The sequence below is a fragment of the Lonchura striata genome, chromosome 2, assembly GCF_046129695.1.
Source record: "Lonchura striata isolate bLonStr1 chromosome 2, bLonStr1.mat, whole genome shotgun sequence".
NCBI classification, from domain to species: Eukaryota; Metazoa; Chordata; class Aves; order Passeriformes; family Estrildidae; genus Lonchura; species Lonchura striata.
Genome location: NC_134604.1, coordinates 2691237 through 2704235, shown reverse-complemented (window position 1 = coordinate 2704235; position 12999 = coordinate 2691237). Strand labels below are relative to the sequence as shown.

Sequence of the window (12999 nt, the reverse complement as noted above, 5' to 3'; positions counted from 1 at the left end):
GACCCAAGCACAAAGCTCTGCAAAACATTAGCTGGTTTCAACAAGGACAAAAGGAGGACAAGAACTCTTGAGAGGCACAAGGAAGAAAAACCACAGCAGAGCAAATCCTGTTGCTTTTGTGCATTTCTGGTCAGTGTGAATGGCAGTCAATGAAACCACAATGGTGTGAGTGAGAGCAGAGCTTAGCACAGCACTTCCACAGTCCCATTTTGTGGCTTATGATGACAGACAGCCCAACTGCAGTGTGAAACCACTTCTCACCCAAAACTACACAGCTTAAGCAAGACAACAGCTTCTGCAGAGAGGAACCAGCAGATCTGTTTCTTTTAGGGTTCCTGATCTTCTAAAAAGCCTTTGAGCATTTGATGTGCAGCCTGAACACAAAGCACTGGGTCCATCAATGGGGCCCATGAGAGGAACAGTTAATTGAGGTTGTGAATGGTTTCATGAACTGCTGCCTTGAGGAGTTGCTTAGGCAGCCAGCAATCTGTCAAATGGCATCTGCAGAGGCTGAGGTGGTTTCAAAGTGGCCCAATGTTTCCTTAATGAGTTTCCACTGCAGGAGAAGATGGGGTTTTATAGGCAGTAAGTTCCATGAAAGAACAACACTGGATAATCAAGAGCCAAGGAGGACCTGCTGTCATTGCTTTATTCTCACAAAGGTCTGACCATGCTGAACTGATTCATAAGCCCTGAGTAACCTGCACATTCTCCACCTTATCTGCATGGATGGCCTACTCAGCAACTGAGAGAACCAACCCAGACTACCCTGGCTTTCCATCACCCAGAGCTGTTCTGCCCCATGCTATTCTGCAGATGCTTTGCCTTCTACACAGCAAAGCACAAGAGTAAGAATAACTAGTTAGCTTCCCTCAGCCATGTTCAGCATTAAAAAAAATCTCAAAACGTATGAAATTCTCTCCATTGTTTTAGGTGTTTAAGGCCACTAGAAAATGCCAATCAGAGTGCACTAGCTATTTAAATCTCCTATTACCTGACACATAGCATCTGATAATTTTTTCCCATTAGGATCTCAAGGAGTATATGAACCTGTTTACATACAAAAACTGGTACATCACCTTACTGAGAAGATCATTTTACTAACTGCTAAAGAGATTATACTATCATTTAGGTGAAGAATTAACACTACTAAGCAAGTGGGATAAAGCAGACATTCATAGAAAGCTGTGGAAGAGGAAACACAGGCCAAATTAAACAGTCTGCTATTCACATGCTTTCTGAACAAGCTGTCAGCCACACACTATTTACTTAAGATAATGAGAAGAAAAGAAAACCATACCTGTGTACATTTTCCATGGCTGCTACTTCTGCCAGAGCAGCTAAGCTAAAAAATGCAGACACCGCTGGCATATCTGATGTAATACTATGATTTTCTTCTGTCTCTGTGTTTCTGGAGCATTCACTGTTGCAATCTGTTTCTGCACTCGATGATTTTTGAAGAGTACTTTGTGGCAGCTCTTTTGGCTTCTCCTCTGCAAAGAAAGAAAGAAAGAAAGAAAGTTAAGCATGCATAATCCATAAATTCACTGCAGCCTATAGATATGCTGACTAGTCTGGTGTAACCAGAACCTGTATCTTTAGGACTTTGATTCTGCCAGTGGCATCTGGTTAATGTTGTAACCTCTTCTGACTTAAGCTACTGGGTCAGAAGCACTAGCAAGTACTAAGGTTTATGAAGCAGTTTACTGATTTTGCATTCAACTGAATTTGATCTCTTTGGTCAGGCAAAAGAGCTTTTGTGTGTGTTTTAGATATAGTAGTCCTGAAAGATTATCTTACTGGAGAACTTCAACAAGGACTCTGGCATTAACTGTCATACTGTGAAATTCAGTTTTACAACCTATAACCAGGTGCAGTACAATTTCTTTGCTGGACTGGAAACAAATTGTCAAAGGTAGCCATTTTCCATTTCTCTTTGCACGAGTTCACAGTTCTTAGAGTGAAATACCCAGGGAGAAGAGACAAATTTGGCCATTCAAACAAAAGTTGGCCATTATGGACTCAGTGATTTCCCAGTTGGTGAATACCCGTATGTTAAATAATAACCATTCTAAGCAGGTAAGAAAACAAGCTAATTAAAAAACACTGCCCTCATGATAGGTTGCTTGTACTCTCAAACTTTCTCCAACCATTCAGTTTTAATGAAATTTTAACTCCAATTTCCTTACCCAGTGTCCCTGCTGCTGGTGACACTCGCCCATCTGCTGTTCGGACAAGATGTGTGATCTTCGTTTTCCTTGCTTTCCTTTTCTGGCTGCCAACTAAAGGCTCATGCATCATTGCTGGCTCTGGAGTGCTTAGGGCAGATATAGAAATTTTATTCTTCCAGGCAGACTCACTGGAATTTCTGTCTTCTAATAGTATGGCTGGAAGAGAATAAAAATGCAACTTTAGATGTAGAATAATTCGGCCACTAGCTATGCTCATTTTGCATGTATCTGCATAAAACTGTTCCTCACAGGTACTCAAGAGCATAACCCATGCCAAGATATGATCTGAATGCCACAAATGTTTGCAGTGAAGTAATAGAATGCACCTTAAAGATACACTGAAGGTTCAAGTTTCTAGTATTTGCCAAGAAAACGGTGAGATTGGCAGTGGCACTTGAGCAGGAGCAGGGTATTGCTCTGTATAAAACATTTTGCAACAGAAGATGTCAGCAAGTGGCTAAGAGACAAAATGTATTTAAGGAACAAGGGTCCTCTAATAAGCTTATCTTAGCTCACAGATGGACTGACAAGCAGAATTCAGCAATTCCTGGCTAAAACTAGTCTTACCTCTTTAGTCACTCTACCTCAGCTCCTCTAAGAAAGGGAAATACTGCCTTTTACAAAATAACAAAGCTTAAAAAACACCCCAAAGGCTGCAAATAAAAAAAGCACAACTGGACCACAGATGAAGACAAGCATGCTAAAAGAAGGAAGTAAGCATGAGACAGAATACCATGACAGAAATACTGCCCATAGAAACTCAGAGAATGAGAAAGGAACAGTTTAAATCTTTCTCAGCAGCTCCAGTGTTGGTGTTCTGAAGCAGCCTTTTACCCCAAACTGGAACATGATCCCAATAAAGAGTTTATTTTAATCTCATTCACAAAGAAATTGGTCAAACAGCAATCACAAAACATACTTAAGCTTCCAAAGTCTGAGCTCAGTGCTTAGTGGTCAACTGTTTGCAATTTGCATTGATTCAATAAGCCATTCTGCTGATCCCACGGGGTATCACTAGTACATAAAGGCAATCTGTGACATCTTTTTCCCTCCTGTGATAAAGTGCTATGAAGCTTGCCCCATCCGTTATCACTTGTTATCACTGTCAGCTAGGGTTAGAAAGAGGCAACAAGTAGCAAATGGAATGCTCAATTAATTTTTTACAGGTGCCTGTCTAACATGTTTTGAAATTGGGAACACTCATGGTAGATACCTGAACCAAGTTCTTGAGGTTTTTTTTCCCCAGTATATCGACATTCTGAATGATTATGTATTTTTTCCTAAATATTTTTTCCTGCACCTCCTCTCCCCTGCTGCATCTTCAATGCATTATTTCCTTTACTCCCTGTCAGGTTAGATCCCATCTCTTTGCAACAGTCCTTGATATATTTTCCACAGCTGTTACTGTGTCTACATTTAGCTTACTCTTCCCTCCAGTTTCTTTTAATCTTTCTCCCCATTTCAAAGACTTTAAGACACATTGTCACTTCTTGGGTGATTTGACCAGCAGAAATTACACACACAGAACTGAAGCCAGAGTACAAACAATTGCTCTTTAAGAAGGGCTAAGAACTAACAATTCCAATCTCCTGCACTGAGACTGGTGGTGTCACACAGGAGCATCCAGCCCCACTGTGCACAACAGCCTAACAGTCTGCAGGCCTTTGCCTTTCACCTCAGTGTGTATTTCTGTTTATTGTTAGTTTTGTAGATTTAATGAACATTTTATTCAAAGATGTTGCTCATAACTAACCTTTATATTTTGCTGGCTTTTTAAACTGTTGTTTATGTGAGGATGTGGACTAGATGAAGAGAATAGCTGTAACACATTTCATCTTGCTAGCAGTTGCCCTTTCCTCTTCTGAGTGGGAAGGACCTTTGAATGTTTTATTGTCTAAGAATACAATCAGATCTAGTACATACAGAAACATGTACATACATACGCACAAACATTTGAAACGTTCCAAACTTTAATTTGTTTATTATTTTAATTCACCTGTGCTCTCTTGTAAAACATTTTTGAACTTGTGCATGTTCTTTGGAAAAAAATCACACAGCTTTAATTAGCATTTTGACGTGCTTAGCTCCAGCTGCCAACCTTTCCAGAGCTTTGCCATAAAACTGTTTTATTTTTTTTTGAAAAGAGTGCTCAAGAGAAAGCCCAGGAAGAGATCCACCCTGTAACAGTCCAATTAAGTAAAAGCACCAATGAGTGCAAATGTGACTTTCAAGTAACTCAACTGGACCAACAGTGAGATGTTCAGATAAGCTTTGTGCATCGAGACCAGGATATTAATTGGAATGTATAATTAAATGGGCAGCTTTCTCTCCAGATTTCTTATTTGGGAATTGATAAGCATTGATTATATTTTAATGTAATGGTCTGGTTGTAGTCCGACACTATCTGTTAACTCTGATTTGCTCTAATTAGCACTTTGACACTGCTGTCTGCATCTAGCTTGATTGAGTTTATAATGCTTTTAATCTTAGTACTACAACTCACTTTTTGTCTTTTTACATAATAAAAAAATTAAGACATGATTTCAAATAATGAACAACATACAATTAAAAGAGACTTAATTTGGTATGCATTTAATTAGATGTGTTGTATGTCAGGTCACTAGAAATTAACTTGATTGATCACTAGAGCTGAGGGTTCCCTTTTATATTTTTATTTCTCATATTGTATGTGTCAGAAAATAAAGACAAAAAAATACCTTGAAAAGTAAAATAGACAATAGTGGAAGACATAAGAATATATGATGCTGGCATGTTTGACTAAGAAACAGCAGAAGGTGGCTGTAAAAGCTCTGATGCAGTAAATATAGTCCCTCTCCATGTTTTTATCTTGTTTTATATTCCCTCTCCCAAGTTTTTTTTTAATCCTTGAAATGAGACTTGAAAGTTTTCTACTTTCCTTTTCTCCTCTAGCTCTAAAAGAAGCTCTTTATCACTTCAACACAACATTGCTGCCATACAGCCTTGAAGAAGGAAGGATTGAAGGTGAACAATGAGTATTTTGTGTGTGTGTGGGTGCAGGGTGAATGTTGAAGGGAAGAGCATCTTTTTGTCTTCTCCATCAGTTTTAGTGGACACTGGGTTTAGAAATAATTTCAATGACTTCTTTACAGAGTATTATTCAAGCAGACATAAAACTTAACTTAGAAATCACACGAAGTCTTCACTCACAAGACCCTTTGTGCTGACCTCTAGGGGAGAAAGGAGCCCATGTTTCAACAACTCTACATCTAAACTATGTGTTCCTGCACCTTCTTCAAGGGGAACAGCATCCCACTGCTTCAAGTGACAATGGTATATCCATACAGATGCTCCAAATCAGGACCTGGCTTTGTTCTGCAAGCCACGTTTAATTCTCTGTAGTTTTTCTTAATTCATTTGACATCCATTCTGCTTCCACGCTGTCCTGCATTCAAGAGCTGTCCCAAGAGGAACTCAGCTAATTTTCAGGGGGACACTGTCTAGACATGAAATGAGGTTCTGCAGTTACTGTGCAGTCCTGCCAATAGGTCACTGCATGCTCAGCTCTCCATGACAGTGGAGAACTACTGGGCTATCTTTGCAAGCAGAGATGAGAATATGCCATGAAGGTGTGGCATGCCTACATTGTGGTGGCAGAAATTACTGAGAGACATATCCAGAGGTCTGTGCCAGATGGTTCCCTCAGCTAGGCTTGTTAGAGGTTTGCACAGACAGTTTATCCTATTCTGCAGGCATGCAGAGTATGTGTAGTCTTATTTCCCCCCACCTCTGTGAACAAGAAAAACAAAGTCAATTGAACTGACTCACCACACCAAAGCTTTTCAGATGAGCTTTCCAGACCAAACTCCAAAAAAAACCACTGACTTTAAAGAATTTCTTTAGTGATGCCTGTTATGAGAGAGAGCTGCAGAAGTTTAACCACACTTAGTGGGTCTAAGCATGCTGGTATCAAGGAAGAAAGGTGGGCTGTAATGATTTAATTGTCTTTATAAATATAAACAGTCAAAATTTAGCGAGATAGGGCATTGCTTCAAGTCATCAATGTCTATGGAACTGTGGCAAGCACATTCCTCTCCCTCTCAGGATTTTCATAGAGATGAACAGAGAGAAATGAAAAAAACAATTTCTATTTCTGCTCCTTGTTTTTCCTATATGGAATGTGTTTGGAGAATTGTTTCCGTGGATGAAGTGCTTGGTTGGATTCTGGTGAGGATTGTTTGAGCCTGATGGCCAATCCAACCCACCTGGGGCTGGACTCTCAGAGAGGGTCACGAGTTGTGTTAAAGTCAGAGGAAGCAGTATGTAGTTTGAGTATCCTCCTTTTATATAGTATACTGATGTATTTTAGCATAGTTATAATAAAGAAATCATTCAGCCTTCTGAATTGAGTCCGACATTGTCATTTCTTCCCATTGGGTTTGCCTGCTTTTACAACACAGAACCACTTCACCTAGGAAATGATGCCAAACAGACTGAACTGGCAGAAATTCCAGCTCTTCTGACAATAGGACACTGCTACAATACTGCTCTGGGGCCAGGCAACATGCAGAGATGCAGCAGGGACTGGGGACTAACAAGCAGAGATGCAAAGCAGCAGATGGTGAAACCAGGTGTAGGAGACACTGCTGCAGGAGCCTGTCCTGATCCAGCCAGAATAGCTGCCAAACACACAGAGCTCCTGGTTCCCTCTGGGCTGCAAGCCCCACAAAACAGGGCTCTGATGTGTGGGAGAGCTGCTGTAGGAGCAGGCACAGTGACCAGGCTGCTTCAGTGTGAGCTGTGCTGTGTTCATCCTCTCTTCTCCCCACCCTGTGCCAAGGCCAGTGTTACAACTGGCTGCCACACAGACCATGCAGGAGCCTCAGCACAGCTCACTAGATGTACCTGCAAAGATGCAATCACTGTGACTTGTTATTTTAAGTACTGCTTCCCATTGGAAAGCCTTTCTGGCATGGCAGAAAAAGAAAACTCCCACGAGTGTCAACTTTCCCAAACTTTCTCATGGGTCCAGCTGTGTTTCTCTCAGCCTTCCTAAGGAAGAGATGTGTCTCCTGACATATTCAGCTGCATTAATGTGTGCTCTCTGTAGCATTTCACTGGTGTTTAACTGGTTGTACCCCCTGCTCTATGAGCAGCTGCAAACTCTTTTAACATGGTGACGTGTACTGGTGCTGCCATGTACAATGTGGTCAAAATTCACTCAGATTTCCATACCAGAGACACATGGACAACACAACACAATCACATTAAATCTGCCTCTACTGCACTTATTTTCCTTCACTCCTAACAGATGCACACAGGCACACGTTTTTCAAGATGAAAAAACATGAAGCCAGCATGACCTCTATCCTTCCAAGTGTCTCCTCTGCAGCTATACAAACATTCAAGCTCCTTCTTTCTGCAAAATTAACTTCATAAAAACCAAAACCCACATTAGGCAGACTTGTGACTCACCACAAGTATAGACTAACCACAAAAAGGAGTAGAAATTTTCATTTATTGTTTGATTCACAAAATGCTCAAATAAATATTATCTGAATTGAAATGAAGATTCTAGGATTCCCATCTTGAGTGCTGCAGAATATGAGAGAGCTCAGCCACATGGTTTAAGGCCTGGAACTTCTGGATGGAGGATGAAGATGTGTAGCAAGCATGTGAGGGAGAGGCTGTCCAGCATCTTCTGAGGCCATGCCTACACTGCACTTTGCTGATCAGCATTTTGGTTTCAGTCACTAATGGTACATTTCAGAGTAGGCAAGACTCCAGATTTTCTCCCCTCAGTAATTCAGGGGAAAATGCAGATCCCCATCAATATACAGACATCCATTGCCTTTCCTCTGATGATTATAAGTGGGCAGTGTAAGGCTCCCAAGTTCATGTCTTTGCTTTAGTCTTGGGAGGAACTTAGCAAGCTGGCTCTGCCCCAGCCAATGCGCAGACACATCTTTAATGTTCAGAAACTATGACATTACTCATATGCTTAACTTCCAGGGACATGCCTCTGTGCTGTGCTGGAACAAGGCCAGGGTACTCCACACTTGCCAGGGTTGAATCTTTGATCATAGTGCACACTTCACTTTGTATCCAAACAGGCTGGCTTCTTTTAAACAAATGCAGGGTTTGACATTTTGTTTACCCACGTTTTTATCTGCATATTTTAAGGTATTTGTAGTTTTTGCTCTTTACTTAATTATCCATTAAATGCTTACTGTTTCTTTTCCCCCAGGAGAATTTAAACATCCATTTTTCTTAATAATTGGTCTACATGGCCTATTAATAATTCAGGAACAAAATCTGAACAATGCCAAATAAAAATTATGCTAATGTATGATGCCTTTTTTACACCAACATGGAAGCAAGATAGTTACTTCTCATAAGCAACTACCACAACATATTTGTTGAACAAATACAACAAGACAGAGCAAGTAATTTCGAATTATTTGCACCACGGAATGCAGAAAAGCAGGCAGAGCCTATATGGGAAAATAGTGCATGTGCAACACAGATGACAGAAAACACAGCACCAGGAAAGGAGAGGAAATTACATGGCCAAGTCTTAGGAAAAGGTATTAACCATAAAGGGGAAACTGGAGATGGGAAAAACAATTTTATTCTCTTAGAGATGAACATGGGTGAGGAAGAAACCAGACAAACTTAATGGAGTCAAGTAAGCAGAACCAGGGAAGTTTTTCTACATTACAGGAACAGTGCAGGAGAGAACACCACTGTGGAACAGAGGAACACCCTGGGCATAACTTGAATAGTGTGGGCAACATGATGAGAAAAGGAAAAGAGCCCAGGGAAGCAGGCTGAGCTATAATCCTACACATACTGTACACTTGAAAATGCCCCTCAGAGTTGTGAGCTCCTAGCATGCAGGATTATGATAGTATAAGAAGAAAAAGACTTTAGACAGCTAACAGTGGATAGTGGGCATACAAGCTCCAGAACACCACTTAAAAAACTGCAGAAGGTATTTTCAGTATGAAGCAAACAACTGATTTAAGATTTCTACACAGGCAGGGTTGGATGTTGGTATTTCTGAGATCTGGTGCAGAAACAAACACTTACATCCTGACCAGGCTCTTACTCCTTGACCAGCTGCAGTCTGCAAAGTTCCAAACAGCAAGAAATCACAGGGACAGGAGATAGGGAAATGCAAAAAATGCTCTGGCAAAATAATATGGTCACTGATAACAGAAGGAGGCACATAAGAGCAACCTAAGGACTACAGAGCTGTGAGCTGCAGAAGATAAAAGTTTTCAGGGCCAACTGCAGAATTGCCCTTGCTCTGTCAGTTCTGCTGCATGGCATCTGGAGCAGGGAAGCTGTAATTAAAGGGAGATGCCAAGTGAAAACTAAACAGCATCATACTGGAGAAAGGTAATATCAACTGGAGCCAGAAGGCAATGGAATCATAGCAGACAGGGAAAATAAGGAACCAAAGCAATCAAAGAGTAGAGAGCTGAGGTGTCTCTGTCTAGAAGCATTTTCCCAAGACCGAATTAAGAAAGAAGGCAGCCAAAAACCTTAATTAAGCAATGCACCAGTACCTGTGTCCGGAACATTAAGCTTCTTTCTGTGCTTAAATTTGCTGACAATTTTGTGGAATAAGTTCTTTTTCTGAGACTGGAATGAACCTACAGACAACATTAATAACACATACTTTTAATTAGAAGCTTGAAAAAGAGTACAACAGTCACACTATGTACTGTACAACCTCCCTTTCCTAGAATACAAGCTGCCACTTGACAGGGAAGCACAAAACCTGAAGGGACTCTGGAGGCTTTCAGCAAGCTGTAGCTCAATCTACCATCTCCCAATGCTGAAGTGCACACAATGCACTTTGGGCAATGAAACCCTGAGGAAAACCTACCCATCCAATAAAGCAGGGGGTTTCTTGCTTGTTTAAAGAGATATTCTCTTTTGCATGTACACTGGGCTTGGCTGGGTGTTGGAATCTGAGGTATTGATGATTCTGAGATTGTAGAAAGTCTCTGTCTGTCAGCCCCGCTGCCAAAGCAGAAGCCATAATTGGTCTGTGCTGGTTTCCAGGTTGTTTATTCTGTTTATCTCTCACATGTTCTGCTGCCCTGCCCAGCTCTGTCCTGCAGGGCAGCGTGTGGGGCTCTGCCCTCAGTGGGATGTTACAAACATTAAATACCAGAAACTCCCTGGGCTGCATTTACAAGAACGTGCCAATATCTGTCACCTACGTTGGACAGTGTGTCCCCAGCCTGAACCAACAGGAAAATGCCAACACCACAGTGAGACATGGAGGGCATGAAGAAGGAGAAAAAGGACAAGGCACACCCAATTTCCTCCATCGTGTCCCCTTTGGACCCCTAATCTAGAATCCTAAAATTTTACTTTTGCACCCATGCGACACTTAATTATTACTGATATCAAACACTCAGAGCTGGTAATTCATGCTGTAAGATTGAAAAGTCTTTTCCATGGGCAGAGATCACAGCCAGTGTCTCTGGGGGCTCTGTCCAGGGGGGTTCCTGACCCCTGCCAGGGTCCCAGACCTGCCAGGGCAGCCAGAGGGAAGCTCTGGATTCCCACACACAGCTGGGAGGGAGCAAAGAGCAGTGCTGGAAACACCCATTTAGTTTAGTTCCTGCTGAGCAGTGTTTACACAGCATCTCATTCTGCCATTCCAGCAAGCAGGCTGAGGGTGCTCAAGAGCCTGGGAGGGGACATAGCAGGGACAGCTGACCCACACTGGCCAAGAGGCATTTCACACCATACTCAGCACAAAACTGCATTTGGGAAAGTGTTTTTTAAAGTTGTCCATTGCTCAAATACTGGCCGGGCATCAGTTTGTTAGTGGAGACTGCTCAATTTTGTATTACTTGTTTCCTCCCTCTGACTTACAGAGCTGTCTTCTTCTTGACCCAGTGTAATAGTTTTGCAAAACTACTACACCCAGGAAGTGTTTTACCTTGTTTTTGCCCTTTCTATTCTCTTCCACATCCCACAGTAGGAGTGAACAACAGGGTGGGAACATACTTACCAGCCAGGGCCAGTCCACCACAGGATGCAAGAGCTACAACTGCCTTTCCAGTGACCAGAAATGAGATATACTAAGTGCAAAAGTAAAAGCCCCCAAAGGAGGAAGGTGAGGTTATGTCCAGATCATGATATCATTCCTACTTTGCCCGCAGAGTCTTTACTGGGAGCAGTCAGAAGACATCTTGTGTGACACTGGACCACAAAATATGTCACTATCAGATGTCATCAAGAAGTTAGCCTTTGCCTCATTAGGGGAGCAGTCAGTGATACAACAGCAACATAGGCATAAGAGATGCATAATCTGCACAATGCAAAGCAATTTTTGGGAGTTTAGAGAAATTCAGCTTCAAAATCTTATTTCCAAAGACACAGTGGACAAGCAAGTCTTCAGGCTAGTTCAGAACAGACCAGCCCAAACAGAAATGAGATGCTGGGCATGTTGACAAGATGATTTACAGCCTAACAAGCAGGTGTTCTTCTCATCTCTAGCTCACCTGGAACAGGATTCTACCCACCACAAAAGCCTTTTTCACTCCTCCTCATCCTTAGAAGGAACCAGACACACACATTAGCTACTGAGACACAACTGCAACCATACAGGAATGTGCAATCAGGGTAAATCTACTCCAACATTTGCAATTTGCCATCTCAGACTCTATATGCAAGAAAAGAGTAAAGTGTGTAGCACATGGAAGAAGTATTTAGTCTTATGAAGTGTAAACCATTCAGAGACACTAGGCTGTCTGATCAATACTGAGAATCACTGAGAGAAAGCTAAAATCCAGCCAGTGGCAGGCATAAAAACTTTAACATCTTGCCCACGTTGGCTTTGTGTCTCACTGCTACTTCTTTTTTAATATGGAAGAAATCAAAACTTTGGAGAAAGATTAATAAACTTCCAAAAATCTAGATGTCAAACAACAAACCAAATAAAGTCCAAGCAAGAGATCATCTTAGGCAACATCAGCCTGAATCTGAACAGCCTGACTAGAACCTGTATGGGAAATGCCAGAAAGTACAATAGAAGAGGCCATATTCACTCAAGCTTACTGAAGTGATGTTCTGCAAATTTTACAACAGCTTCCTGAGTATCACAGAGGACTAATCTAGTGTCAGTGCAACAAAAATGCAAAACAAGGAATGCAAAAGCTTGGGGAGCTTCAACAAAAGCCTAAATAAAAGAACTAAGCTCTTCTTGAGGCCAAGCTAAAATACTTCATCCACATCAACAGAAAAGCCTTCCCACCACTTCCAGAAGAAGACAGAGTTACGAAGCTACATGATTCTTGTGACATTTTTATTATTATTCTTTTTACTTAGCCAATTAGTGAATTTTCCAGGTGCTTGGAAGAAGCAACATGTTACATATCACCCATGTCTCAATTTCTACAGCTCATCCTGCACCATACAAACCACTTCAATCACTGTGACAGAAAGCCAATGTCAGCAACTCTAAGCAGAACAACTGAAATGAAAAACTCAGAAAATTACCAGCATTGCACAGAGGGGAAAACTTGTGTCTTTCACTTATTTTTTCCCCACATCAAAGGCACCTTTGTCACCAGCCTGTGTCTGCAAAATGACACTTTCCCATATGGAAAACCCAAGGACTTTAATAGAACCAAAAAAAAAATATCTTTCAGTAAGGAAACCTTCTGTTTCCTTCCATTTTAGCTGTTACTCCTGTGAGACAGTATCCAGTGACACTTAGAATACCCTGTGGCCACAAATGCATTGAAAGAGAAGATGG

At 41.4% G+C, this 12999-nt stretch overlaps 1 protein-coding gene across 11 annotated transcripts in view; it reads right to left on the bottom strand.

The window, feature by feature from the left end:
• The window catches only part of BBX (BBX high mobility group box domain containing), a 151891-nt gene that overhangs the window by 18840 nt on the left and 120052 nt on the right, over positions 1-12999 (bottom strand). For 9 of the 11 annotated variants that reach the window (XM_021542416.2, XM_021542421.2, XM_021542417.3 and 6 more), the window contains 2 exons: positions 2190-2387; positions 1301-1493 (listed from right to left, as the gene is read on the bottom strand). In XM_021542416.2, coding sequence (XP_021398091.2) covers positions 1301-1493; positions 2190-2387 — 391 coding nt within the window. Of the gene's footprint in view, positions 1-1300; positions 1494-2189; positions 2388-9759; positions 9872-12999 lie in introns of those variants that run through there. The other 2 variants (XM_077790930.1, XM_077790929.1) reach the window with 2 other exon arrangements.